The sequence below is a fragment of the Raphanus sativus genome, chromosome 5 (genome assembly GCF_000801105.2).
Source record: "Raphanus sativus cultivar WK10039 chromosome 5, ASM80110v3, whole genome shotgun sequence".
In the NCBI taxonomy this organism is placed as follows: Eukaryota; Viridiplantae; Streptophyta; class Magnoliopsida; order Brassicales; family Brassicaceae; genus Raphanus; species Raphanus sativus.
The window spans coordinates 39,131,430-39,156,203 of NC_079515.1; the positions used below are offsets into that span (position 1 = coordinate 39,131,430).

The 24,774-nt window shown below is 33.6% G+C and overlaps 6 protein-coding genes across 6 annotated transcripts; 3 read left to right on the plus strand and 3 right to left on the minus strand.

The window, feature by feature from the left end:
• The first annotated feature begins 2,423 nt into the window (after positions 1–2,423).
• LOC108857578 (guanosine deaminase) lies at positions 2,424–3,705 on the plus strand. Its single transcript, XM_018631572.2, has 5 exons — positions 2,424–2,544; positions 2,657–2,696; positions 2,925–3,115; positions 3,206–3,310; positions 3,376–3,705. The coding sequence occupies exons 1-5, from the start codon at positions 2,485–2,487 to the stop codon at positions 3,550–3,552; spliced, it is 573 nt and encodes a 190-aa protein (XP_018487074.1). The 5' UTR covers positions 2,424–2,484; the 3' UTR covers positions 3,553–3,705.
• A 70-nt stretch (positions 3,706–3,775) lies between these two features.
• LOC108857576 (peroxisomal adenine nucleotide carrier 1) lies at positions 3,776–5,355 on the plus strand. Its single transcript, XM_018631571.2, has 5 exons — positions 3,776–3,992; positions 4,086–4,317; positions 4,404–4,553; positions 4,629–4,789; positions 4,868–5,355. The coding sequence occupies exons 1-5, from the start codon at positions 3,850–3,852 to the stop codon at positions 5,148–5,150; spliced, it is 969 nt and encodes a 322-aa protein (XP_018487073.1). The 5' UTR covers positions 3,776–3,849; the 3' UTR covers positions 5,151–5,355.
• Positions 5,356–5,884: 529 nt separating this feature from the next.
• On the plus strand, positions 5,885–7,686 carry LOC108856823 (uncharacterized). Its single transcript, XM_018630717.2, has 6 exons — positions 5,885–6,044; positions 6,173–6,212; positions 6,466–6,546; positions 6,666–6,855; positions 6,936–7,203; positions 7,289–7,686. Exons 1-6 carry the CDS (start codon positions 5,985–5,987, stop codon positions 7,493–7,495), a joined length of 846 nt encoding a protein of 281 aa, XP_018486219.1. The 5' UTR covers positions 5,885–5,984; the 3' UTR covers positions 7,496–7,686.
• A 3,157-nt stretch (positions 7,687–10,843) lies between these two features.
• On the minus strand, positions 10,844–12,180 carry LOC108860414 (F-box/kelch-repeat protein At3g16740). Its single transcript, XM_018634298.2, has one exon. The coding sequence runs from the start codon at positions 12,078–12,080 to the stop codon at positions 10,887–10,889; it is 1,194 nt and encodes a 397-aa protein (XP_018489800.2). The 5' UTR covers positions 12,081–12,180; the 3' UTR covers positions 10,844–10,886.
• A 479-nt stretch (positions 12,181–12,659) lies between these two features.
• On the minus strand, positions 12,660–14,037 carry LOC108859182 (signal peptidase complex subunit 3A). The gene is made up of 6 exons (XM_018633044.2): positions 13,783–14,037; positions 13,658–13,705; positions 13,347–13,409; positions 13,186–13,239; positions 13,003–13,089; positions 12,660–12,918 (listed from the first exon to the last, which is right to left on the minus strand). The coding sequence occupies exons 1-6, from the start codon at positions 13,906–13,908 to the stop codon at positions 12,793–12,795; spliced, it is 504 nt and encodes a 167-aa protein (XP_018488546.1). The 5' UTR covers positions 13,909–14,037; the 3' UTR covers positions 12,660–12,792.
• A 5,736-nt stretch (positions 14,038–19,773) lies between these two features.
• On the minus strand, positions 19,774–22,587 carry LOC108863312 (heavy metal-associated isoprenylated plant protein 34). Its single transcript, XM_018637696.2, has 3 exons — positions 22,053–22,587; positions 21,886–21,961; positions 19,774–21,386 (listed from the first exon to the last, which is right to left on the minus strand). The coding sequence occupies exons 1-3, from the start codon at positions 22,080–22,082 to the stop codon at positions 20,026–20,028; spliced, it is 1,467 nt and encodes a 488-aa protein (XP_018493198.2). The 5' UTR covers positions 22,083–22,587; the 3' UTR covers positions 19,774–20,025.
• Between the last annotated feature and the right edge of the window lie 2,187 nt (positions 22,588–24,774).

A 24,774-nucleotide genomic window follows, 5' to 3' on the forward strand; every position in this document is an offset into this window, starting at 1 on the left:
TAAGAAGACATCTGAAAAGATCTGAAACAGAGAAGAAGACTAGAAGATGGCTATAATCAAACTACTAATCATATTTTTAGAAAAAAATCTAGAAGCGTAAGAATCAATTTTTAAGGTAATGTATGTTGAAAAGGAGAAGACTTTTATTCAACCCATATGATGAAAATTACTGAAAGAGAGGCAAAAACAGAGAGAGGCTAGATAATTCATCATCAGAATAAAGCATATACATTATCATGTAAGAAGACATCAAGGAAGATCTGAAACAGAGAAGGGGACTGAAAGATAGCCATAATCACACTACTAATCATACTTTTAGAAAAAAATCTAGAGGCTTAAGAATCAAGTTTTAAGGTAGTGTATGTTGAAAAGGAGAAGACTTTGACACAACCCACAAGATGAAATTACTGAAACAGAGAGAGACTAGATGATCCTCAAAAGGAATACCTTGAGGATCATCATAATGCAGATAAAGCGGGATGAGAAAATTCAAAAGAGGAAAAAGAAAGCTTGTTCTTCTCTTCTTCTTCTTTTTGTTGTTGTGCCCTTCTTTTCATCTCATGTCTATATATATATATACTGGTTGATTCCGAGTAACATTTGCAGTAAAATTAGCCAAGTGTCTCTTCTTAGTAGAAGGTCTGTGTTTCAACGGTGATACTAGCGTTTGTGTGAAGGACTAACGGACGAGATTGAATATCTTGACGTGGATTCAACTGGTTTCCTTGCTTGTGTTTCAACGGGAGCTCAAAGCTTTTAATTACTGCATTAATTTGAATACCCTATTCTTGAATAAAAAGTTGTGTATCCTCTTTGTTAGTATCTAATTTCTCAAACATTCCAATCATAAAGTTACAAGAAATCTATAAAATTGGTAGCAACTATGAATGTGTTTGTTTACAGAACACCATTTTGTGTTGTTACAAGCATTACAATTAAGCATTACATGCTATTTATTACATATTAACTACATAAATAAACAAATTTATTTTAAAAAAACCGCGGGTAATATCATTGTTCGCGCGTGTTTTGAATTTTAGAACACGTTTTAATCAACAAAAACTTATTTCGCACGCAACTAATGTTTTACTTCTAAAAATATATCCTTGTTTAGAATATCTTTCGATTTTTTTATCTTAACTATTAAATTACCTATTTAGAGGCTTTAGATCTAACTAAAAAAATTAACAGCATCTAAAAATGATAATAATCTTACAAGTAAAAGTTTTTATAAATGTGTGTAATTGTACTATCTGTTTTCAATATACATATTTTTATTAAAAGCAGTCTCATTACTTAATTTACAAAATATCTTTGTAATTGTACTATCTGTTTTCAATATACATATTTTTATTAAAAGCAGTCTTATTACTTAATTTACAAAGATATTTTGTAAAAATTAAGTTATTTGATGTTTCATCGTTCCTATTTTAACACTTTAATTAATTAATTAATATCTACTTAAATTTAAATTTTAGATATATATGACACATGGGAATTTTAATAATTTTACAAATATATGTATATTTCTAAATGCATATATAATTTGTATTTAACATTTTAATAAATAATTTTCTATAATTAATTTATTTTAATCATTACAAAATCTATAAAATTATTATTTAAAAGCCAAATTTATTTATTTATCCAAACAACTTAAGATATATCCAATTTTCCATTTATAAAAAGACATAAATCCAACATTTTAATGCAAAATCCATGGCTTTCTTTGTTTTATTTTTTTGGAGTTCATAGTATTGAAGGAATACAGTAATAACAGAGACACGTGGTGTTATGACTTTTATTTGTGTGTTTTTTTGCTGAAAAAAAATCTATCTTTTGTTTGTGTTGTTAGTTTGTTAATTTGTTATGCTTGGATTCAAATTTGTAGGAAGGAAATAATAGTAATAATTAACTATAAATGACATTAGATACAATTAGCACTGGAGAAATGGTATGTGGAAAGTGGATGATTTGGTTCATTCATTATTCCGGATTGTATTTCAAGTAGATCATTAAAGAAAATATACTTCTTAGGTTTCATTAAAAGGTTCAATTTGACATTTTTCATGGAGATTAAAAATTGTATAATACACTAGTATATCCATATTTAATGTATTATTAATTAAATGAGAATTATTTAAATAAAAATCTATTGATTATTTAAAAGGTAAAAATATATTCAATGTATAAAATTACATTGAAATTGTAGAATGACATTTATTTTGAAACAAAATAAAAAATTTAAAAGTGAAACAAATGAAGTAATTTTTAAATGTTATCAAAGAAACTAATCTATTTTTAAAAGCAGTTTTGAAAATATAGATTCTAGTACTAAATTTAGCAATTGGGCCGAAATAGCTAGGATTTCGTTATCGCAAAAAAGCCTATTGGGCCGTAGTAGCTCACTTCGAAAGGTCCACTTCGTTCTTCAGAAAGCTCCGAGATGAACGGGGGAGCTCGGGAACGAGCATTATTAACAAGATGATGACTAGCGAGAACAAGACGACCACCAACGACCAGAAAGTCTCTGTATCTGTACCTGTAAAGCTCATACATTCTCAAATTTATTACATGACCAAACACACGCGCGTGTTTGTCACTCTTTCTCATCTGATCTAGTTTCAATGTTTTGTTTCATTTGCGACGGTCGAAGTCCGTTACAGATCCAGGTCATGCCACCGTCGAACTCGCTGGTAATATTCGTTTCTCTCATGTCACACAGTTAGCTTATCGAGTGTCTTTATAGAGTTGTCTTTGACTTTGAGTTTTGTTATCTTTGTCGCCGGAGATTGATTGATTGCTTTATTATCTGGACTATTGCTGTGGAAGCAATACGACGTCGTATCTATAATTTCAAACTTAGCTTATGAACTGCTTCTGCTCGACTAACTACTTATGTTTATGTTTGTTGATTTGATCAGCTTCGAGTGATAGGGATCATAAGTATTTAACCCAAGCTGTGGAAGAAGCATACATTGGAGTGGAGTGTGGTGATGGCCGTCCTTTTGGAGCGGTTATAGTTCACAAGAACGAAGTCCTTGTGAGCTGCCATAATATGGTTTTGAGATACAAAGACCCAACAGCACATGCTGAAACCGTAGCTATTAGAGAGGTTTGTAGTAACCAACTCTTCAAGAATCTATAACACATGATGCAAACTCTTGTTTCTCATTATGATTTTTTTTTAAAACTAAAATACAAGGCATGTAAGAAGCTGAACAGTACCAAGCTGTCGGAATGCGAGATGTACGCATCATGCGAGCCTTGTCCGATGTGTTTTGGAGCCATCCATCTCTCAAGACTCAAGGTAAATAACAATTCTGCGGGCTCTTCTTTCTTTCTGAAATTTCTACTGATTATTTGGTGAAACAGAGATTGGTGTATGGGGCGCAAGCAGAAGCAGCTGTAGCAATCGGGTTCAATAGCTGCGTAGCCAATGGTGTGAAAGGCACTGAGCTCTTCTATAAGTCTAATCTAGAGATCGTAAAACTGGATGTGAGTATCGCTGAGCAAGTGTTCCAGAATACAAAGGGGAAGTTCAGTTTATAGTAATAAATAAATGCATTTGTTGTATCAAGTACACGTTGTATCTCCATTCTGTAAGTGTTTGTTTGTATGTATGTACCCCAATATTGTTGCGGCTGAGAGAACACCTCATATACATTTTGGCTTCTCTTCTCTCAATTGATGAATTTTAACCGATGTTTTGCCGCTATACCAACATTAAACCGGAACGTTAACGCCGTCAATATTGACGTGTGTTTAAACTCCCGAGGCAGCAGAAGATCATATATATGATCGCTGCCTCTTCCCTAACACGAGGAAACTCTCATAATCATCATAGAGATGGTTGTTGATCTGGAGTCGGTGTCAGAGGCAACCTCTGGAGCCGTGGGATCTCTTCTGAGTACAACCATCTTATATCCACTCGATACATGCAAATCAAAGTTCCAAGCCGAGGTTCGAGCTCGAGGCCAGCAAAAATACAGGTCTATTCTTGATCTTTGTTTTAGACGTGTTCATGATCTATATATATATATTATCTCGGTTTTGTAATGGTTTCTGGCGTTATGATTATGAAGACATCTCTCTGATGTTCTGTGGGAAGCGGTTTCTAAACGACGGATCCTCTCGCTGTACCAAGGCCTAGGGACGAAGAATCTGCAGTCCTTTGTCTCCCAGTTCATCTATTTTTACAGCTATAGCTATTTCAAGAGGTCGTATAGCGAAAGAACCGGTTCGAAATCGATCGGGACGAAGGCTAACTTGCTCATTGCTGCTGCTGCTGGAGCTTGTACTTCTGTCTTAACCCAGGCATGTTTGTGTTTGTGTTTATATCTTTTATCCGTTGGTTATTTAAAAGTTCTTGGTTGAATAAAAAAGCATTGCGTTTGTTGTAGCCTCTAGATACAGCTTCGTCGAGGATGCAAACGAGTGAGTTTGGAGAGTCAAAAGGGTTGTGGAAGACCTTAACAGGTGGTGATGCATGGGGAGATGCGTTTGATGGTCTTGGGATCTCTCTTTTGTTGACGTCTAATCCTGCAATTCAGGTAGAGCTCGCTTGAATTTTCGCTGGTGGATTTGGAGTTTACCATGAATAAGTTAGCTTCTCTGTGTGTGTGCAGTATACAGTGTTCGATCAGCTGAAACAGCGCCTGCTTAAACAGAAAACCGCAAAAGCCGAGAGTGGTTCTTCTTCACCGGTCGTGCTATCTGCCTTTATGGCCTTCTTGTTAGGTGCGGTCTCCAAAAGTATTGCCACTGTCATCACATATCCTGCAATCAGGTATTTAAAATAATGTTGGGACAAGATTATTTACATTTTTTATTACCATAGTGAATTGGTAGTGTCTGAGTTTTGCAGGTGCAAAGTGATGATTCAAGCTTCTGATGAGACGAAGGAAAAGGAAACTGAGAAGCCCGTAAGTAGGACAAAGAAAACGATACCAGGGGTTGTCTGTGACATATGGAGAAAAGAAGGAATGTTAGGGTTCTTTAAAGGGTTGCATGCTCAGATCTTGAAGACAGTTCTGAGCTCAGCTTTGCTACTGATGATCAAAGAGAAAATCAGTGCAACAACATGGATTCTCATTCTAGCTATCCGTAGAGCTCTGTTTCTTAAAAATGGTAAGTTGAAAAGTCCTTAAGACTCCGCAAAATCCGTTTGCTACCGCCACACACGTTCCAAGCAAAAGCAAGGACAGTCTTGCAAGTCTGGTCGGTCAAGTTGTTCACTCTCTAATGTCTATGTATGATTCACGCAGGATAAAACTTGGTTCTGGTTATATGTACTGGAAATTATTCTAATACAAGCATTGTAATAATTCTCGTTTCATGAATCACGCTGGTTTTGATATGGTATATCAGCTTGAAAACTGGTTGTAGCGTAATTGTTTTCTAGGCGTAGAGGTGGGGTTATTGTGGAGTTGGGGTTGTCAATAAAAGTAGTCTTTGTGTAGAATCAAAGGGACAGAGAATAATAAAAATGTTTATCAAGCAAATCAAGACTAAAATAATATGGTTATGGATTCTTTTTTTTTTTGTCAACTTATGGATTCTTGATTTCATTATTATATAACTCGTTGTAGAATTTTTCTTATTTTTTAAAATAATGCTAAAATTCTTATCGAAGAGATTTTTGCATATATGTATATATTTTGGAAGATTCAATAATTAATTAAATTAATTATTAATAAAACTAATGACAATTTCTCTCTATTTTTCTAATAATGAGGATCTAAAATCTAAAGACTTGGAAGGAATACAAAAATATAAATATTTTGAAAAATATTTAGAAAGGGAAAAAAACAATAATAGTCTTCGCCGAAGCTTCTAAATAAGACAGAAGGTTTAAAGCTTTGGTTCCCATCAAATTCTGTTGGACCGGATAATAAACAGTTTCCAGGCCAAATTCGATTTCTGAGAGAGTTTGAGTTATACGGAGACGGAAGGAAGATCGGGAAGGAGGGAGGGAGAGCAAGATGATGACCGGCGGGAGCTACACGACTATTGACAGCCAGAAAGTCTCTGGATCTGTACCTGTAAGCTCCTTCCTTTTACGCTTCCTCAATCTCACTCATTATATAAATGTAACTCGTCCATACACTGATTCTTCCGATCTGATCTAATTTCCATCTGCGTATGTGTTTTTTTTGTGAGTGAATCGTAGTCCGTTCCAGATCCAGGCCATACCACCGTCAAATTCGCAGGTAACATCGTCGCATTCTCTGAAAAAAATTCCAGTTTCTGATTTGAATTTGATTAGATAGAGCGTTTTGGACGGAAGAGTACGTTGATTTGAGCTAAGACGAAAAGGATTTTGAAAGAATCTCTAGTTTAAAGGTTTAAGGAATAGAAGATGATTGAATCTTCTTTAGTGCGAAAGAGGAATCTTATCATTGTGTAAACATGGTTATGTTCATGTTGAGCTTTGATTGAATGATAGCATTGTTGTTTTTGCAGAGTCAAATCTTCAAACCTTTCCTCCGTCTGCTACTCAGGGCAAGATCTCTGGTGGTAGTAATCCTCCTCGTGATGCTGACGGTATTATATGATTCTCTCTGAGTTCATTCTTATTATATTTTAGTTTACATGTTTGATTGAGGAATTTAGAATGTGGAAATGTGTTCATATCATCGACTGCTTAATGCTTATCGGTGCAGATACATTTTCTGGGAATGGTAATGGTGGTACAGACGAACCTCAGTCTGGTGGCTGGCTCCATAAGTTCACTGTTGGTGCTTACAAGCCTTTCTTTGATGTCGACACTTCTGATGTTGTGGACAGGCTCAAAGAATCTCTCTTCCCGTTCCGTGGAACCTTTACAGAAAAAACTGCCGATAAGCCTGACTTGTAAGAGTTGTAGTCTTTCTTGGTTTCTCAGAGTTCTCTAGCGTAACTTAGATGTGGTGAAATGATTTTGTATATTGCAGGTATGGTCCATTTTGGATATGCACGACTTTGATATTCGTGGCGGCATCTATTGGCACATTTGTCACCTACGTAGCACACAAATGGAAGAAACAAGAATGGAACTACGATATCAATCTTGTGACTTGGTCAGCAGGAGTGTTCTATGGCTATGTCACGCTTGTTCCTCTCGCGTTATATGTCGTTCTCAAATACTTCTCTGCACCTTCAGGACTAGTCCAGCTCTTCTGTCTCTACGGCTATTCCCTCTTCATCTTTATCCCCGCATTGGTACCTATACTTCTGCTTCTAAATAGAAATCGAAACATCTGAAATATGATGAACGAGACTATTGACATAATTTATCTGTTTGCAGTGCCTCTCGGTCGTGCCAGTGGAGATCTTCAGATGGGTCATCGCGGGTGTAGCAGGGTTCATGTCTGCAACATTTGTGGCTTTGAACCTCAAAGCACATATCAATTCCGCTGGAGAGAGATCGATCCTGATAATAGCAAGCATCTTTCTTTTGCAGCTAGGGCTTGCGGTTGTTTTGAAGCTCTATCTGTTCACTGTCACCGTATGATTCACAAAAGGGTGTATTGAAAAGGTTTTGTGTAGATCCATCCATTAACGTTTTCTCCTCATATCTTATACAATTTTTTGGTACTGCTTGGAAACTGAACTCCATGATTCCATTTCATTTAGTTACTTGAACCTTCCATGGTTTTACTTGTAGAAAATAGTGTCATAATAATAAATCTTTTTATTTGCTGATGTGATGTTCAAAATTTATATGAGATGACTCACAGCAATGTGAAGAAAACTGAGAGGACCCAAAAGAATCTTCATTACTGAGTCTGTTGGTCTTACAAGAGTTGTACGGACACAGCCATCTTCACTGGAAAACACTGACAAGTTCTGTAACATATTATTCGTCTTCTACATAACGCCAATAATGGGGACAACACATTAGAAACGTCTTCTTCGTAACTTTGTTGTTTTTCAGTGTCTGGTAGTAATAGTAATGGCGAATTTTCTCTAGGGGATAATTCTAAAACAAGCTAAATTGGTATTTTCCAACTTTCCTCACTCCTCACCACATTATTATCATGTGATGGATGGATCCGTCTCAATCATCGACACTTCCACTTTTCAACTTTTTTTAAAATTAATCAGTTCTTCTCTGAACATGGCCGTTGAATTTGATAGCCAGATTCTCACGTTAATCTTCTTTCTTCAATTATTTCTTCTTCTCATGGCGGCGTGAGATTTGAGATATGTTCTGGTATTGTTAGGTACCTTGTCACGTTTCTTACATCTCAAGCAAAAGACTAGACTCAGAGAGAGATTTTGTAGTTGGTGGATTTTTATGTAAGTGAGATTTTCTCCATTTTTTCATTTAAAACTTTGTTTTTATTTTTTTATTTTGCAGATGAATTTAATTTGAATGTTTTGGTGGGTGTGGAGATGGACCGGAGGAGCTGGTTATGGAGGAAGAAGTCCTCTGAAAAAAATTCCGGGAGAGAGATTACAGGCTCACTCTCTTCTCATTCTGAAAGATTCTCAAACAATCAGATTACCTATTTTTTGTAAAAAGGTTTTGAGTTTTTATGTAGCAATGCATATCTCTTCTTCTCTGTATCTCTCGCTGTTGTCCAGCTTGATTCCACCTATCAATGGATTTATTGTGAGAAGATTTGATTGTGAAAGACTTTCTAAATAACCTGATAGATTTTGTTTTGATGTGTATTGTGTGTACAAACTCTGTTCAAAAAACCATTACTAGAGTTGTTGTTCGGTGAATTTAGAAGTCAACTAGAATTGTTATTGTTATTGTTATTGTTTTGATGTGTATTGTGTTTATAGTAGTTTCTTTCTTTCTCTCTCTCTCAGATCCAAGGATCAAGGAGATCATCGAAAAATCCACTTGCGAATGGTTAGGATACGATGATGTTCAGACTATTTTTGAGTTCTCTGGAGTATTTCCCCTCTCCAAGGGACCTGCTGCGTTTCAGGAAGGTGTTTACTTGTATGAGATCGAGCACAAGATTGATGAAATAGAGTGGGAGTTTCAAAATCATGAGGCTAGTGTAGTGCCTGGAGCGTTTAGACTATCGTATACCAGTGCCTATTCTAACTATAATCCAACTCTGGCGAAAAGAGTTTATCGTTGTGAGGGAGAAGTGTTGTGCGTGGTTCACTTCAGGAAAGTTGAAGAAACAAAGAAGTTGAAGGACAGGAAACAGAAGGAGAAATGGAAGAAGATGTTACTCCTCCTGTTGATCTTGCTACTGTTGGTGAGGTTGCCACCGTAGCTTCTCAAAAAGACTCGGTTGCCCTGGTTACACTGCCAAAGATCCGGTGGCAATATATGTTGGAGGTATACTTTGTCTTCTGTTTCCATTATCCAATTTCGGATTTTTTTTATTCATGCCATAGTCATTCACAAACCTCAAGACTTTGTGCTTGTTCTTATCCTTCTCGTGTCCGAGAGCATACCTGTCCCATCTGTGGTAAGAAGTTCTAAGTTCGATCCATCTTGTATGTCCCAGATAAGGGTTCCAGAGGAGTTTGAGTTTGTGTCTTTGGTGGTGCATAAGAATAAACCGTTGCAGTGAAATATATTAGATATATAGATTCTTTCTACGTCAAGATTACCTATATACTCTATAGATGGGTAAAGGAGATCGACTTTCATTAAGTAAATAGAAATATAATTGTTCTATGAATATCTATTTTCAAAAATTATATTGGTTTTTTTTTTGTAGTTAAGCTTTCATGCAAGTTTGTTATATATCTTGACCCGTGATGATTGTTTTGAAGCAGAGAAATTGGTGAAAGACGATTTGGGGTGCATAGTTAAATGGTTGTGAGATTTATGACAATTTATATTTGCTGATTCAACTAAGATCTGTAGCCAGTGGATCCGAAGAACTAAGTAGAGATCAATAGTACCTTTGAGATTAGTTTTCTAGTTCACAGAATCAAAGAAAAAGACTGAATCTTTTCCATGAAAAGAAAAAATGAAATACAAAGAAAAACTCTTAGAAGTTATTCAATCTTCATCATTTGTATGCATCTGGCAAACTGTAACCAGGCATGACAATCTTGTCAGCAAACATATTGCCGGTCTTGGGCATGACATGCCAGTGTAACGTCAAGTTGAACTCCTTTCCACGAAGGTTATGTCCCTGAAAGATCCCAAATAATGATCAACTGAATTTTCTGGTTCCGAAGACACAAAAAGACTTGGTGAGGGTTGTTTTAGAGTATAACTGAATACGATTAATATCTTGTATCTCAAGTTTCTCTTTTCAAGCTTAATCCAACATTCTCCCTCTTAAGTTTGAAGTTCTCCATTGCCAAATCCCTCATACCAATGAAGTCTCTTATTTTGTTGAACTTGATTTTTCCTAGAGCCTTCATCAAGATATCAGCTTTCTGTTTTTCTCCTGGTACATGTTCAACTCATACCTATCTATTCTCCACACACTCTCGTATAAAATGATATCTCTTGCGTATGTTTGCTTCTCCCATGAAAGACTGGGTTTCTTGTCAATGCAATTGCAGATTAGTTATCAATTCGAATGATCACTCTTTCACTTGGTTGACCCGTGATTTCACACAAGAGATCTTGTAACGTATGGCTTGTCTTGCAGCCTTTGTTCCTGCCATAAATTCCGTCTCGCAGGAAGACAAAGCCACCGTGTATATATATAAGGTTAAAGAATATTTAAAGAGACGGTGTCTTTTCTTTTTAGCTAATTAAGAAAGCTTTCAAGGAAAAATTGTTTTGATTTGCTATGTTTTGGACATAAGATATGTCGAGAAGCCAACAATTGTCTACAGATCAATATGTCTCAGATGAGAAAAGAGTAAATAAAAAGAAGAAACCAACAATAGTCAGAGATATAAATCCAATAGTCTAAGATGAGACAAAAAGTAAATAAACAAGAAAATACAAATTTAATTGATTAGGGTGTGTGTTCCTCTAGTTGCCTAGTGATTTGCAAAGAGCTTGGAATATAAGGGCACACAATTGGGTAACAATAATTGTCTCCAGATTCACCAAGATCCACTTGTTTAAAGTATCCATTGTTTCCAATGATGCAAGCAATGTTGCGTGTGGGGGGACAAGATTTTCCACGGTCTTTATCAAGAACCACAGCCACCTTCTTCTCCTCGTCAACGAAGAAACTCGCACCGAACTTTGAAAACCGAATACCAATGAGTGGTTTCATATTAACAGATAAGAACAAGTTTTTCCACGAGACTGCATTGGGCTCAATCTTAGTAGTAATCCATATATTGGCAGTGTATGCAGGTGACGGGTATCTTTGCAACAGCACCGCAAGCTGCTCTTCTCCAACACTAGAAAGAGTCACAATATCTTCAAAAAAAGCGTTGAAAGGCAGAGGAAGACGTGGTCCGAATCTCTCCGTTGTGAAATCAAAACAGAGGAGGAAATCAGGGAGCTCTTTAATCTCTGGTGGACCGTTTAAATCGATCTTCTCTTGAGCGTACCAGTAAGTGTTGCCCTTTAGAGACAAACCACGGTGACGAAAAGAAACAGTCCAGTCCAGGGTTAAATCATCAATGACCCTCCATGAGTTAGAGTCTAAACTGAAGATCTCAAACTCGCAAACTCTGTGCTTCACACTTGGATCGTAGTTATTCACAAATCTCAAGACTTTGTGCTTCCTCTTATTCTTCTCGTGTCCGAGAGCATACCTGTCCCATCTGTGGTAAGAAGTTCTAGGTTCGATCCATCTCGTCTGTCCCAGATAAGGGTTCCAGACAACAAGCCTAGAGGAGTTTGAGTTTGTGTCTTTGGTGGTGCATAAGAATAAACCGTCGCAGTGAAAGATATTAGATATGTCGATTCCATCTGCGTCGAGACTACCTATACGCTCTATAGATGGATAGAGGAGATCGACGTTCATCAAGTAAACTCTATACTCCTGCATCATCACCACCTTCCTCTGCTTCTTCTTTGGTGCTTCTTCTTCTTCAAAGACGTGCCTCTTTAAAAAGCTCTCGCTTTTCGTTAAAGTGTTCCACTTTTTGCAAGTTGATCGCAATTCTCTAAGAGATGTCACCGGAAGCCTAGAAAGCACCTCCTCCTCCATCTCCCTTGGAAGATCGGACATCTCGTATGAATCGGACATCTCGTATGAAGTATAGCTCCAAAAAACACACTTGAATATCTTACAGAACTCGGCTCTCTTTATTGAATGTTTAGAAACTATGCTCAAAACTAAACTTCTCTAATCGTTATATCAATGCCACATCTTAGACATTTATATATATATATATATATATGTATATAGTAGAGTAAATTTCCTTTTTCCTTTTAGTAATAGATAAGTCCTACTACCACTAAGATTATGACAAGCTTATCTTATCCTTAACCAACTTATTAAAGGATGTCTTGAGCTCCAAGCTATCAAAACTTACCCAACATTGTATAGACTCTGTAATGATCGTCTCAACCTCCCAAGCGACGCTCTCTCTTTACTTATAACTGAGAACTGATAATAAGTGGACTTTTTCAACTTGGCTTTGGACAACTCTCTCTTTACTTATAAGTTATAACTGAGAACTAATAAGCTATAAGTGGTAACTGATAAGCGGACTTTTTCAACTCGGTCTGGCTACAATCGTTTCTTTATTTGGTGAGATTCATGACAATTTAGATTTGGCTGATCGACTAAGATCTATGGCAAGTGAATCAGAAGAATTAAGAAGAGATCAATAGTACCTTTGAGATTACTTTTCTAGTTCACAGAATCAAAGAAAAAGACTGAATCTTTTCCATGAAAAGAAAAAAACGAAATACAAAAAAAAAAACTCTTAGAAGTAATCTTCAATCTTCATCATTTATTTGTATGCATCTGGCAAACTGTAACCAGGCATGACAATCTTGTCAGCAAACATCTTGCCGGTCTTAGGCATGACATGCCAGTGTAACGTCAAGTTGAACTCTTTTCCACGAAGGTTATGTCCCTGAAAGATCCCAAATAATGATCAACTGAATTTTCTGGTTCTGAAGACACAAAAAAACTTGGTGAGGGTTGTTTTAGAGTGTACCTGATCAATGAAACGGTACTTGTTTGAGGTTTGAACCCGGAACTTGGCGTGTTCTTTATCAGGGATAATCGCATCCCATAGAGAAACCTACAACACAAATATCAAAGTCAATATCCACAACTGGTCCTTAGAATTCAGAGCCTGAGGCTTTTAAATTGAAACAGAGTGGACTATATAACAAACCTGATTCAGGGAGTTCTTTGGGGTTTCATATTCTGCTGCCACGAAAGCGAAAACCTGCAAGCATTTTTTTTCAAAACCGAATACCAAGCAAGAGTTGTAGTCTCTTTTGCAATGGCAAAAGACTAAGGACTCTTTGAAGTGTTTTGAGATGTTATTAAAACCTGTTTAGTGTTCCAAGTAAAAAGTGACTGCAAGTCTGCGGTTATGTCCAATGTCAAACTGACCTGCAGTGACATGTACAAGAACGTAAGCAACAAGCAATAGATAAAAAGAGAAACGAGGAGACTCCAATATGTATAAAGCTGAATGATATTCAGAAACAAGTTTCGAATTATCACATGTTAGTTAGTTATGTCAATCAAATACAAAAGCTTTAAAGATAACATGAACTCACTACTACACTTGGGAAAGTAACTTGAGCAGCAATTCATAAACATACATGACCGAAGGAAGAAAAGATCGAAACTTTTACCTCATCGTTTCCATAGGATTGCTTCTTAAACCGATTGATGTTAACTATCTGCAATCACAGCACAATCCCATGATTTGAAAATCAACGCTTTCTCCACTGCACATGAAAGAGAGGGTTTTTATTACCTGGATCTCAGCAGAGGGATTTTGGTTGCTGAAATTGTCTGAGAAAGAGGCGATTGCGCAGATGAACGCGAGGGCAGTGAGGGAGAACGTGAGCAGAGCGTTTGCTCTGTATCCAAAAGAATGCATCTTTTACGATTTACTCCTTTTTGAGAGTTTCGATCACCGGATTCTTGTCGGGATCCCTGTCTTTGAAGTGATAGAAGAAGAAGACGAGCGTTTTTTTTTCTGTAATAAGAGGAGCGATCGTTGCTGTAATGTGATTGGTGGAGACACGTATGATACCCGAATGGGTTACTTTGTAAACCGGAATGCTGCTAATATATGCAGGATAACTATGTTACCCGGAGGTCTAGGTATATACTATTTTGTTCCGGTTTGACCTCGGTCTAAGAATACATTCAACTAGGATAAGTTGCGCGGGATGAAGTTGTTATTTTTATTATGTTTTAGAGAATGAAACAATAGTTCTGTTTCATTTAGATTATGAGTATTCAATCCGGATATCGGGTTGGTTTCGGTTCCGTTCATTTTTTCTGTATTTTGGTTAGTAAAATATAACTACTATTTTAAATCCATATTTACTTCGATTTGATTTGGCTTATATACTGTCGCTTTTCAGATTATTCGGTTTTATACCAAAAAGATAGTTATTTAGTTTGAGATTATATTATATATTATACGAATTTTAGAGTCATGTTGTCAAAAAGTTATTTATTAAAAAAATATTATACATCTAAATAAATTAATAAAAAATGCTTCTATCATCTAATAAAATAATCAAATCTAGAATTAATATCAAAGCTCTAAATTTTGAAAATAAAAATAAAAGACAAAACAGAAGCATGAAATAAAAGCTTTTATATTCTTCCATATTTTGTGTTCATCAAATTAATATGTCTTCGATTGAACACAACTCTGTTTGTTTAAAGATAAAAAAAATATGTAAAGAAACTTCAACTAATTGTTGATCAAATTTATAATATTTATTTCAATTTAGTTATTGTTAAAATAAAGCAAAAATATCGAAAAAGAAAGACTAAGAAAATAAGAAGACTCTGTTGCAGTAAATTGTTAATTAGTTATAATTCAAGTGATTCAAGTGATTTACAAATTATAGTTATGGTTCAACTCATATAACAAATAGATATTCATGCGTCGTTATAAATATATATATATATATATTTACATGTTTCAGTTTACTCGGTTATAAATCAAACCATATCCAAATCCTACGGTTTTTATAAAATTACATCCATTTGGTTACAATGGTATATACCAAAACAAAACCATATTATCTATTTATGTTCGGTTCGATACTCTTTGGTTTTAGCATATCAAACATCCCTAATTTAGATATTAGTTGGTTTTGGATTGTTTTTTACCATATCTTAATATCCTATTGTAGAATTAGATTTTAAATTCATATTTTTTGGAACCTTACATGTGAATTTTATATTAAAAACAAAACATAAAATACATAGTTTAAACACATTTATGTAGAGTGTGAAAACATTTATTAGAGTGTCAATGTTCATTCTTAAATCATTGTGAGACTGCCACATTCCATTATAGTGTGAATAAATTTCTTAGAATGTTTCTCCTTTAATATATATATATATATATATATATATATATATATATATATATATATATATATATATATATATATAAGATATCGTGGGCTGAACATTTGTAATTGTAATTGTGGACCGAAATTTATTTTGAATTTATGATAAGTCTAATCAATTTGGGCTAAAATTTTTTATCACAATGTTTATATCTATAAAAACTGTATTATGGTCAATAAGTCATTTTTGTTACAAAAATATGTTCTACAATTTTTTTAATATTTAACTTTCACATCATTGAGAACCATTTTAATGATTTTAGAATCATCATCTTATTATTTTCAAAATTGAATTACTTTGACTTTAGTCTTCCACATAGTTTTGAAAGGTTTCAACTGGACGACTAAAATTGACGCATCCAATTTTGTTGCTTTAAATCGTTAGTGTATATATATATATTATTTAATTTGAGTAGTTATTAAATAAAAATTCATGTTAATACAATTTTATAATTATTTGTATCTTATTATAACAAAAACAATTAAGCAATTGATCACAAAATTTTCAAAGTGAGATCTTCAAATTTCTAATAATTTATAAATGTTTTTAAAATACAAAATATAACATATAAGAAAAAATCTAAATGTTTTTATTATATAGTTAATGTGACTTTTAATATCTTTTAATAAAAAAACTAAGATACAAAAATTGCTATCAAATATTCATTATTCATAATAATTAATTTTTATATATATGTTAATCATATTAGGTAATTTCATAGCTTTTATTTAAGGAAAGTGCGAGATTGTTTGTGTATATTATTTATCAATTCGATAGTTAGTTTAATAAAAAGTGTAATATAAGTTAAGATGGACCTATTTACTTTTCTAAGAATAATATATTTTATATATTATTTTTATATAGTTATTTATTAAATAAAACTTCACAATCATACGGTTCTATGATCATTCATATTGTTTTATAACAAAATATTTAAATCATTGATAACAAAATTTTCAATGTGAAAAATTTGATAAGTTTACAATTTATAAATGTTCTTGAAAATTCCTTGAATTTTTTTAAAATTAAAATATTTATGTACTCTTATATGGTATATAGTTTAATCTATATATATATATTTGTTTTATTATTAATTGATACTTTTTATTCATATGGTTTTAAAATCATGTGTATCTTTTTATAATAAAAGTGTTAAACCATTGATATTAATTTTGAACATAATAGTTAAATAGTTTTAGTCATTTATTGTCATTTAAAAAAAAATCAAAACATATACGAAAAATCTAAATTTTAATTTTATAGCTAATTCCATTGTTTAATTTATATTAATAATATAAAATTAAACAAAAAATGATGGAGGAGATATAAATTGTTATCAAATATTTATTATTAGAAACATTAATTGTCATATATATATTAGTCATTTATGGTAATTTCGTAGGTTTCATTTAAAGAAAGAAAAGAAAATAATAATTATATCTAGCGGAACAATCATAAATGCTTCTATCGTAAATATCATATCATATCATCATATCATTAATTCGGGGATAAATTTATTATTTTAATTATATTTTGGGAGAATGAAACAATCATTCGGTTTCATTTGGATTAAGGATATTCAATCCGGATATCAGATTGGTTTCGGTTTGATTTTTTCGGTATTTTGGATTAGTAAATATAACTATTATTCTAAATCCATATTTACTTCGGTTAAATTTTGTTTATATACCTTCGGTTTTCAGTTTGTTCGGTTTTATACCAAAAACATAATGATTTAGTTTGAGATCATATTATATATTATACAAATTTAAGAGTCATGTTGTCCAAAAGTCATTTATTAAAAAATATTATATGTTTAAATAAAAGAATAAAAAAACAAAAAAAGCTTTTATAATCTAATAAAATAATCAAATATAAAATTAGATCATTTGAAAAAAAAAACAAAACACAAGCACAAAGAAAAGTTTTTCTAGTCTTCCTTATTAAGTGTTCATCAAATTAATATGTCTTTAGTTGAACACATCTCTGTTTGTTTAAAAATAAAAAAAAGTTATAAACAACTTCAACTAATCGGTTTTGTACATCAAATTTATAATCTTTACTTCAATTTAGGCAATGTTAAAAAAAAAAAAAAAGACTATGAAAATAAAATATCTCAATTACATTGAATTGTTACTTAATTATAGTTCAAGTGATTTACAAATTATAATTATAGTTCAACTTATATAAAAAATAGATATTCATTCGTCGTTATAAATATATACATATTTACATGTTTTACATATTTACATATTTTTACTTTGGATCAATTTTGTTCAGTTTAATCAGTTATAAACCATAACTCAAAACGTTTGTAAAAGACAGTTGCAATATAGTCAAAAATACACCAAATGAAAACCAAAGCCTCTGTAAAAGGCTCTGCAATCCCTAATTTCCTTAAGTGCGTGCATGAGCTTTTTAGTAAAACAGACCAAACGCACCAATTAACAAAAATTTACGTGCATGAACTTTTTAGTAATTGAAACAGACCAAACTCATAAAATGTACGTGCATGAAACAGACCAAACTCCTCATCCTAAACTACTCATCAAGTCATGAAGTTTTTATGAACATTATTAACGTCCTTGCGAAAATGTTTTGACAAATTATTTGAGATTATTAAAAAAACCACACAAGTATCACACTGTCCGTAGGAAAATATTTTGTAAATGAGAATAAATACTTTTACATTGGCCCATATAACCATGTCCTTCGTGGAAACAACACAATCTACAAAACGGAAACATTTTTATATCAGAACACAAGTTCAATTGTCTGAACATGAATCCAGTCAATGAGTTTTTCGGTTTCGTCAAGCACGGGTTAAATTTAAACTTAAATTAAAATTATGGAAACAGAAGAACATTAATCAGAGTACAAAGAAACAGAGGAAAAAATAAACAGAGAAACAAAAACAGAGTACAACACAAAGTACGAAGAACCCTAGAGTAATAGACGATATCAACTTGATACCGACAGGCTTACGATATTCTATGTTCCATTGATAGATTATCAACCTCGCAAGTCATCAATCTCTTGCTCAACAACCGATCCTCTTCGTGTCTGGTTTAGGATTCTTAGCAACCACATCTCGTTTAGAAGTCGTAGCAACTAATAAACGTCTTGCTTAACAGCACATCCTCTTCGTATCTGGTTTAAGAGTCTTAGTTTCATTTTTTTTCTTAACAGTTGACAATAAATATCTAAATTTAACTGCTCTCCTTTGATGTTCATGAACAACTCGTAATCGATTTGTTTCTGAAAAGTTTGTGTCCGATTAGTAAAAGTAAATAAGGAAACTTTGTGTTTCATACACAATAAAAATTTTGAGAAGTCCTTTAACGTCGCCATGTCACCGTCTTTATTTTAAAAGCTTTCTGAAGCCGCCACGTGTCAATTTTAATGTGAATGCATTTAATGCAAAATGCATCTCCTTTAATATATAAGGGATGAGTAAGTCTTTTTCATCGCAAATTTCCTTCCATATAAACATCAAACTTAGTAGTGACCCAAAAAAAAACATTAAACTTAGTATGGCTGACTGCAGATAAGTTAATTGATTAAACCGGGATAAGTAAAGGTCTAGGAATGTTACTTGTTAGGCCCAGTGGGTGCCCAACATATGGATTTGTTCATTCTTAAAGCCCGTTTTCATGATCCTTTTACTGGTCAGACCATTCAAATGATTTCCAAGTTCAAACTATTTTAAAAAAAAAAGTTCATACTATTTGCGGCTACTTCCGTAAAAAAAAGTTCCACACTTTCTTTTATGAAAAAAAAAACATCATAATCAACGCATAAATCTCTCACGGATTCGGTGCTTTTATAAGTCAAATTTAATACTCATAAAACTAGTGGCACACTATACACGTTGATTGATTAGCATTGTGATAACGCTCTTGCACCTACCGCAGAGGCGGCTACTCAATCCTTTTCACACAAAAACACGGTTTTGTTTAACACTTCATGGAAATGATGTTACCCAAAACCCATGGTAAAATACAGAGTTGGAACACTGATGCCAGCAGACACATAACTTCTCCGGAGACTAACCACAACATACATACACTAGACTAATACAGACCATGAAATCCAAATTACAACAGATAACTTCGACTTACAACAACAGAGGTGAAATTGCAGAACAATAAACCCGAACCAAACATCTTAAGAACTTTTGATAGAAGTTATCAAAACATAAATTGACAACTGAAACCTCGTATATTGGAATTGCACAAACAATAGCGCAGAGGCTTCTTTATCCATAAATCAAACCGGAAAGATGTCACCGACTAAGAAGCGATTTGACTATATAGTTTTTAATAAAATTAAAAAATTACCTTGAGAAAAAAAAAAGACTAGAAACATTAATAACTATATTAAACATTATACATTTCGAAACTGAACGAACATCTTATTTTGCAACTATATCTTTTCAGGAATAGAGATACTATAAACATTATTCCCACTAACCAAATTAAAGCACATGTTGTTGCCATTCCTGATTGAGATTACAAAAGAAAAAGACAGCCCCCAAAAAAAACATAAGACTTCTTAGACAAACATATTCATATTCATATTCATATTCGTTTTATAATTACCAATTATCAAAAGATCACATGATACTACAACCAGCTGGATTCTCATCGCTGAACACATCAGTATAAAGACCCGAGTGTGGAGGCGGCATTGGAGGTGGATGAGCATAATTCACTGCCGGATAAGGCCGAGCATACATCATCGGATGGTACATGTCTGCACCGTGACCACCACCACCATATCCTCCGTGAAAAGCAGCCTGTTGTTGTTGATGTTGTTGTTGCATCATCATTTGCATATACTGTTGTTGGTTCATTGCATGAGGCGGTGGTGGATAGTATCCTCCGCCTCCGCTCATCGGTAAGCCTTGAACTGCCGGGAATGCGCCACCGCCTTGGTGTCCCATTGGAGCCATCATACCCATGGGACCTCCTTGACCCATTGGGCCACTCATCCCTTTCACCTTGTTACCTCCTCCGCCTGCTTTGACATGTTTCATGATCTCATCGATATCATGGGCCCCATGGGCTCCTCCTTTCGACTTACCTCCTCCCTTTTTAGGCCCATTATCTCCTTCCCCGCCAGCGGAGGCCTTCACCTTATCACCTCCACCGTCTTCTTTCTTACCACCTCCCTTCTTCTCACCTCCCTTTTCACTTTTACCCTTTTTGAAAAATCCTAGAAGGCCACCACCACTTTTGGCATCTGCTTTTCCCTTTTTACCCTCACCTCCTTCACTCTCTTTCCTTTCTTTCTTGCCCTCTTTTCCCATTTTACCCTCATTCATTCCCTTCATTTTCACCGGAATCTGAAACCCACCTCCTCCGCCACCGCCACCACCACCGGCTTTGAGACCATTCATCATCATCATAATCTCATTAGGTCCCTTAGCTCCACCACCCATTTGAGGCATCTTGTTAGGAGGGATGTGATGATTACCTCCTCCTCCACCTCCACCATGACCATGTCCTCCCAATTCATCATCATCACCATCATCTTCATCATCCTCATCGAACTCATCGTCATCATAATCATCTTCGCTAAACTCATCATCATCATCATAATCATCATCATCACTAAACTCATCGTCATCCTCCTCTTCCTCAAACTTAACAGACTTCTTCTGATCCTTAGATGCCACAGGAGGCATCATCATCTTCATATCCTTCCCGCCACCTCCACCACCTTGAGCAGCCTTCATCATCATCAATTGTTGAATCTGCTGAGGAGTCAATTGCATTGGTTGACCATTTCCTCCTCCACCACCCCCATTAGCTTTCCCGTTGCTCTCTTTTCCACCTTTTCCTCCGTCACCACCGCCTATGATCTCGGCGTGTTTACCTGATTTGCTCAGCTTCTTAACGAGAATGGCTGGGTCCACGTTTCCTGTGACAGTGACTTTCCCCTGTTCTACATCTGCTTTTACAGAGTACACTCCTGACAGATAACCAAAACTATGTCAGAATCATCCCCAAGACATTAACAAATTTCTTGCTTTTAATCTGGAGAAAATTATAATAAAAAAGATAAAACAATAAATCTCAAAACTTTGAGTTGAATTTATAATCTTTTATGTCAGATCATTCCTTCTTATTTTTTTTTTTTAAGCTTGCTGTAATTCTCGTAAGTTTATAAAGGGAGTAATAGCCCAGATGGTAAATTTCAAAGCTTTTAGACTCTATTTCTTTTGGAAAATTAGCAACCTTTTTGATGGGAGAGATGAATTGATAGTATTGCAAGTAGGGGAAGCAAAAAAAAAAGAAGCACACACACACACACATTTCATAAATTTCAAAACTTTATTTTAAAAAGAATTTTTTTAAAAACTTTTGTATATTTTGAGTACTCATGGATCCAAGCTTCTGAGAAAAAATTGAGAGGGTCATACAAAATGGGCCAAGGAAGAATATATATGAAGACGGGGCAGAGCACACACCTTCGATTTTCTGCAACTGTTTTTTCACTTTATGCTTACAGCCTTCACAGTGTACATTCACTTTCAGAACACAAGTCTGCAAAATATCAAATCAAAGTAAGCAGAATTAGCACAGTGATATATATATATATACACACAGAGACATAACCTTGAAGGGAGACGTGTACCTGAAGCTTCATAACATCTTGTTTATTCATAATTTCTCTAAGATTTGTGGGTATAGTAGAGAGAGAGTTTCTGTCTGAACTCTTCTTTCTCCTTTATCTCCTTTGTGAAGAGAGGAGTGGAGGAGGTGGATAGGTTATAAGAAGGGGGGGATGTAGTGTAATAAAGGCGGTTGTTTGTTTCAGGACAGAGATAGAGACACTGATAGAAACACACTCAAAATTTGTGTTTTGTTTTAACTTTTAACTCTCTGTTTCAGGGTTTCGTTTGCCTGTGAGAGAGAGAGAGAGGACGGTGGCACAGGTAACAAGTTTAATCTTCCATTTTCATTTGCAGTTATATATTTTCTAAATGCATTTTATTATTGTTTGATTTTTTAAAAAATAAAAGTGTCATACTTCTTTTTTTTCTGGTACAGAGTTGAGGAAAGGAATAAGAAGAAGAAGAAGAAGAAGAAGCTTAAAGGTAGCTTCTTTCACTTTGGCAGTGTTAAGTACAGCCTCGCTTCGTCTCTGTGCCTAGCTGTATTCATCTTATGGAATAAGATTGATCAACACACGATACGAATATATAAGGTTCCTTAACTACACTAATTAGCTGTATTTGTATTTTACTTTTAATTATTCGTAGTTTAGTACGTATCTAATATGATTTATATGTAAACCAGAGTTTAACAGGGCTCAATCAATACTATTAAAACAGAAGGCCTTTTTTTGAGGTGTCCTTCTGTTTCAACAATATTTACCATTATATGCCACTGCATTTATTTTTAATCATATGCTTCCTTTTAATTATTGATAATAATCCACGGCAACTTTAATTCCAACTTCACGTTTAATTCCTTTCCCTTTTGCATCATATGTCATCCCATAGTTGTGAACATCTGAGTTATTCATTTTATAATAATTGTATTGATTGTACAGAAGTCAGTCCATCGATCTTCATTCTTATAAAGTGTATTTTTAGTTTTACATGTTTAATCTTACACCATCTGGCACATTCAACACTCACAATTCAACATTTCACTGATTTCAAATTTACATACTATTATATACCAGCATAGAGCTTATTATGTTCTATGATCTATAGCACTATTCAGAATATGAGTTCTGAATCCTGTATGAAACGTAACTATATATTTGAAAGCTTCACAATTTTTTACGTATTGTATGGAATAGATTTTTTTTTTTTTGTAAACCATGAATAGATTATTTTCTTCTGCAAAACTTAATACTACATCGTAATTTGGTTCATGGTTTGTCATCTTTAAGCATGATCATAACTCAATAACTTCTAATTTACAAAACCCTTAACCTCAGTATCTATTAAAAATAAACTATAAACCTACAAACATGGATAACTACCAAGATCTTTAATAACAATGCATATTACACGGCCAATCATTATATTTGCACATCTGTTTTAAAAACTAGAAAAAATAGAAAGAAGAGATTAGTGGAGTTTTCGAATATACTCTTTCGTAAAGTACCCAGCCAAGCAGTATAGTTGAATATCTTCTACATATCAATAAAAGAAAATAAGAACAATAAAATCGGAAATTTTATCACTAATATAGCATATACCACATCAGAAAACAATATATTCTTTAACTTAAATTATCTTTATCCCGAGATATGTGATCCAGCCAATCATTGTATTTGTAAATCTTCCACATATCAGTAACAGAAAATATAAACCATAAAATCGGAAGTTTTATCATTAATATCAAATATACTAAATCAGAAAAACTAATTTTTCTATAACTTAAATTAGATTGATTCGCAAGATATGTGATTTTATGAAAATATATTCAGTAACAGAAAATAGAAACTCACGCGTTAACCCTTCTTATATATACGTTGAAACCATCTTCCGAAACTCAAAGCAACACGTTCGTTTCTTAAAGAAATAGAGCATATACTGTCTTCCAAACAAAAGACAGAAGTTTCTTCATGACGTTTCTGTTGGAGAATGAAGATTGCTATAACAACTAATAGGCGGTGATATTCAGAGTGGCATCTAGAAGTTTCTTCATGACGTTTCTATTGGAGAACGGAGGTTGTCATAACAATTAATAGGCGGTAATATTCAGAGTGACATCTAGAAGAAGATTTGAAAGTTCTGACATTGACAATAAAAACAAACCTCATATTTATTTTATGTTTTTAGTTTTTTTTTATATATTAAATGATATATTTGTAATATTAAAATATAAATTTAGATTAAAAATAATATAGAAATATATATGATGTTGTTGTTTATTTTTAGAGTTTGACCCGTGACCATATAAATTTTTTTTTTTCACATTAAATATTTTTCTTTGTACTAATGGTGTATATATATATATATATAATTTGTAAATTAAAATGTACTACATAATTTTTCATATCAATACTATTAAAACAGAAATTTCTTTTTTGAGGTGTCCTTCTGTTTCAAGATTATTTACCATTATGTGTAACTAAATTATTTTAAACATATGTTTTTATTTAAATCATAATTAAATCTATTTAGTCCTAACAGAATCTATTTAATCCAACAATATTTAATTTTGATTTTTTAAAAAATAACTGAACAACAATAGAATCTCATATTTTAAATAACCCTTTATTTTAGGATTCATTTGTTTGTTGTATAATTGTTTTGTTCTATTTTGCAAACTTAAAATATTTCAGTATATTATTTACATCCGAAATTAAATAAAAACTAAGTGAAACAAAATTT

Excerpts from the sequence above, each read along its gene's own strand:
- LOC108857578 (XM_018631572.2), top strand. The coding sequence starts at position 2,485 with ATGATGACTAGCGAGAACAAGACGACCACCAACGACCAGAAAGTCTCT. Across the intron at positions 2,545-2,656 it reads AAGTCTCTGTATCTGTACCT|TCCGTTACAGATCCAGGTCA; the intron begins GTAAAGCTCATA and ends CGACGGTCGAAG. Across the intron at positions 3,311-3,375 it reads TCCATCTCTCAAGACTCAAG|AGATTGGTGTATGGGGCGCA; the intron begins GTAAATAACAAT and ends TTGGTGAAACAG.
- LOC108857576 (XM_018631571.2), top strand. The coding sequence starts at position 3,850 with ATGGTTGTTGATCTGGAGTCGGTGTCAGAGGCAACCTCTGGAGCCGTG. Across the intron at positions 3,993-4,085 it reads CGAGGCCAGCAAAAATACAG|ACATCTCTCTGATGTTCTGT; the intron begins GTCTATTCTTGA and ends ATGATTATGAAG. Across the intron at positions 4,790-4,867 it reads ATCACATATCCTGCAATCAG|GTGCAAAGTGATGATTCAAG; the intron begins GTATTTAAAATA and ends TGAGTTTTGCAG.
- LOC108859182 (XM_018633044.2), bottom strand. The coding sequence starts at position 13,908 with ATGCATTCTTTTGGATACAGAGCAAACGCTCTGCTCACGTTCTCCCTC. Across the intron at positions 13,706-13,782 it reads ATCCCTCTGCTGAGATCCAG|ATAGTTAACATCAATCGGTT; the intron begins GTAATAAAAACC and ends CTGTGATTGCAG. Across the intron at positions 13,410-13,657 it reads AATCCTATGGAAACGATGAG|GTCAGTTTGACATTGGACAT; the intron begins GTAAAAGTTTCG and ends ATGTCACTGCAG.
- LOC108863312 (XM_018637696.2), bottom strand. The coding sequence starts at position 22,082 with ATGAATAAACAAGATGTTATGAAGCTTCAG. Across the intron at positions 21,962-22,052 it reads AAGATGTTATGAAGCTTCAG|ACTTGTGTTCTGAAAGTGAA; the intron begins GTACACGTCTCC and ends GATATTTTGCAG. Across the intron at positions 21,387-21,885 it reads ACAGTTGCAGAAAATCGAAG|GAGTGTACTCTGTAAAAGCA; the intron begins GTGTGTGCTCTG and ends GTTATCTGTCAG.
- LOC108860414 (XM_018634298.2), bottom strand. The coding sequence starts at position 12,080 with ATGTCCGATTCATACGAGATGTCCGATCTTCCAAGGGAGATGGAGGAG.
- LOC108856823 (XM_018630717.2), top strand. The coding sequence starts at position 5,985 with ATGATGACCGGCGGGAGCTACACGACTATTGACAGCCAGAAAGTCTCT. Across the intron at positions 6,547-6,665 it reads TCCTCCTCGTGATGCTGACG|ATACATTTTCTGGGAATGGT; the intron begins GTATTATATGAT and ends TTATCGGTGCAG. Across the intron at positions 6,856-6,935 it reads ACTGCCGATAAGCCTGACTT|GTATGGTCCATTTTGGATAT; the intron begins GTAAGAGTTGTA and ends TGTATATTGCAG.